This window comes from Aplysia californica, unplaced genomic scaffold, assembly GCF_000002075.1.
Source record: "Aplysia californica isolate F4 #8 unplaced genomic scaffold, AplCal3.0 scaffold01080, whole genome shotgun sequence".
NCBI classification, from domain to species: Eukaryota; Metazoa; Mollusca; class Gastropoda; order Aplysiida; family Aplysiidae; genus Aplysia; species Aplysia californica.
This window is the reverse complement of record NW_004798350.1, coordinates 95,748-97,753: the sequence shown is the minus strand read 5'-3', so window position 1 is coordinate 97,753 and position 2,006 is coordinate 95,748. Positions and strand designations below refer to the sequence as shown.

The window sequence follows — 2,006 nt, the reverse complement described above, 5'->3', positions numbered from 1 at the left end:
CCTCTCCCTCTCTCCCCGCCTCCTTTCCTCAGCGACCCGTCAGTAAGCCGACGTTACTCCAGTGACATCCCGAGCCGCCGCCCCTCCGCCCTGGATGAGGCTTACAGTAAATGTCTACAGCCCGACAGTCGCCCCGAGGGGGTACCACAGTCGCTGCTGCAGACACTCAACCGACCAGACGAAGAGCAGACGGTCAACGGCAACTATAGCAGCACCATCATCACAACAACCACCACCACCACCAGCAGCAGCAGCCCCTACCACCTAGCCCCCACCACCACCACCACCGCCCCCAGCACCCACGAGGAGACGATAGTTGTGATCACCCAGGGCTACCTCATGCCTCGCTCTCCCTGCGTGTCCTCAGACAACAACTCCCTCTTCCAGTTCCCGCCCAGAATCGTGGACGGCGTGCACTACCGCATCGACCGGTCCTCCAGCTACGGGGGCAACGCCACGGGAAGTTGCCACAGCCTGGACAAGGGAGACGAACAGACAGACCGCGTCGCCGTAGAATACTTGCCGGGGATTCCCGGAAAGACGCCATTCTCCTTCCGGCGGAAGTCGTGCGGAGATAAGGCGCACCACTCGTTCTTGGCGCTGAAGGCGGGGCTAAACAGCTGTGCGCTGCAGAACAAGCAGAACCTGACCACGACGGCAGAAGTCTCCACGCTCCTGGAGAACGAGGACGAAAACTGTCCGCCTGTAGGGCCCGACCATCCAGCCCCAACGCTGTCTCTAGACGTTCACAACCACGACGTCTCCACGAACACAACGAACGAAGAAATCCCTTCTGTTGTTGACTTGCTATCCGCAGCAGATCAAGACTCGCCTTTAGCAGAAACTGACAGCGCTGACTCCAGAAACTCCCCAGAAGAACGAGCTCCACAAAGTATCCCGTCGTCTGCAGCTATCGCCAGCGCTGGCCCAGTTTCTCACTCAAACTTGTCCCCTAAATATGATTCTCTAGAACTGCCTCTCGGCCATCTTGAGAGACCAAAGACGCTGGCCGCCCACTCATCTCCTCAGCGCGCTGTCAGCCACGAGACTCTCTCCCTTCCTTTCTCCCCGTCAAGAACACTCAGCTCTTTCCCCAAAATGTCCCGCGTAAATGAGACATTTTCTTTTTCCCTCTCGTCGGCTGGTCCCACAACAAAGCCCAGCTCACCGATCGTCAAAATATCTACTTCATCCTTGTCCCCAATGACCAATACAACAACAGCAACATCAGCAACACCAAACTCACCGACCATCAAACGATCGACTACATCTTTGTCACCGATGGACAATACAACATCAACCACGAGTAGGTCCCACTCGCTCACACCCCCCGTTGATCGCCCCTCTAGTCTGTTGTCCCCGCTGTTCCAACGATCCCCGAGTCTGACCCCGACATCTGGCGGTGGTCACTCCAACAACGCAGCGCCCTCTCTGGGCCACAGGTCCTTGTCTGTGCGCTCAGTCCCAGCAGCAACGGCAACAGCAACTGCAGCAACAACAGCAGCGTCATCAGTTCGAGGATCGTCTTCCTCCAACACCCTTCTCGTGCCATCACCCCTCCCCTCACGTCGCCCAGACAGCTCCGCAAGCTCCAAGTCCTCTCCCCTCCCTCCTCTCTCCCTCACCCCCCTCCCTCCTCTCTCCCCCCTCACCCCCAGACTACCCTGTGTATTGGATTAATAAATGTCTCATCCAGCCCTCCGCTGTCTTCTTTCTACTTGCCAGAGTTTCCTTTCTTTTTTCAAATGCATGTTTTTGTTTTAGTTTAGTTGCTTTTTTTACGTAGCAGTTTTGAAAAATTGAGGGCAAGCGAGGCAGGGGTAGGCCCAGAACAACATACTTAGGGAACCTAAACAAATGGGTAACAGGAAAAGATCAGGGAAACGTAGCTTTTTTGAGAGCATCCGAGCAAAGGAATGAATGGAGAACCATGATCGCCGATGTCTGTCGCAGTGATGATGATGATGATGATGATGATGATGATGATGATGATGATGATGATGATG

The 2,006-nt window shown here is 55.3% G+C and overlaps 1 protein-coding gene across 1 annotated transcript in view; it reads left to right on the top strand.

Moving 5' to 3' along the window:
• Positions 1 to 1,717, top strand: part of LOC101850525 (mucin-5AC) — a 6,180-nt gene extending 4,463 nt beyond the window's left edge. The window contains exon 2 of the mRNA XM_013089921.2: positions 33 to 1,717. Within this exon, the coding sequence (XP_012945375.1) occupies positions 33 to 1,680 (1,648 nt within the window). The 3' untranslated portion in view covers positions 1,681 to 1,717. The remainder of the gene's footprint in view (positions 1 to 32) is intronic.
• Positions 1,718 to 2,006: the final 289 nt, after the last annotated feature.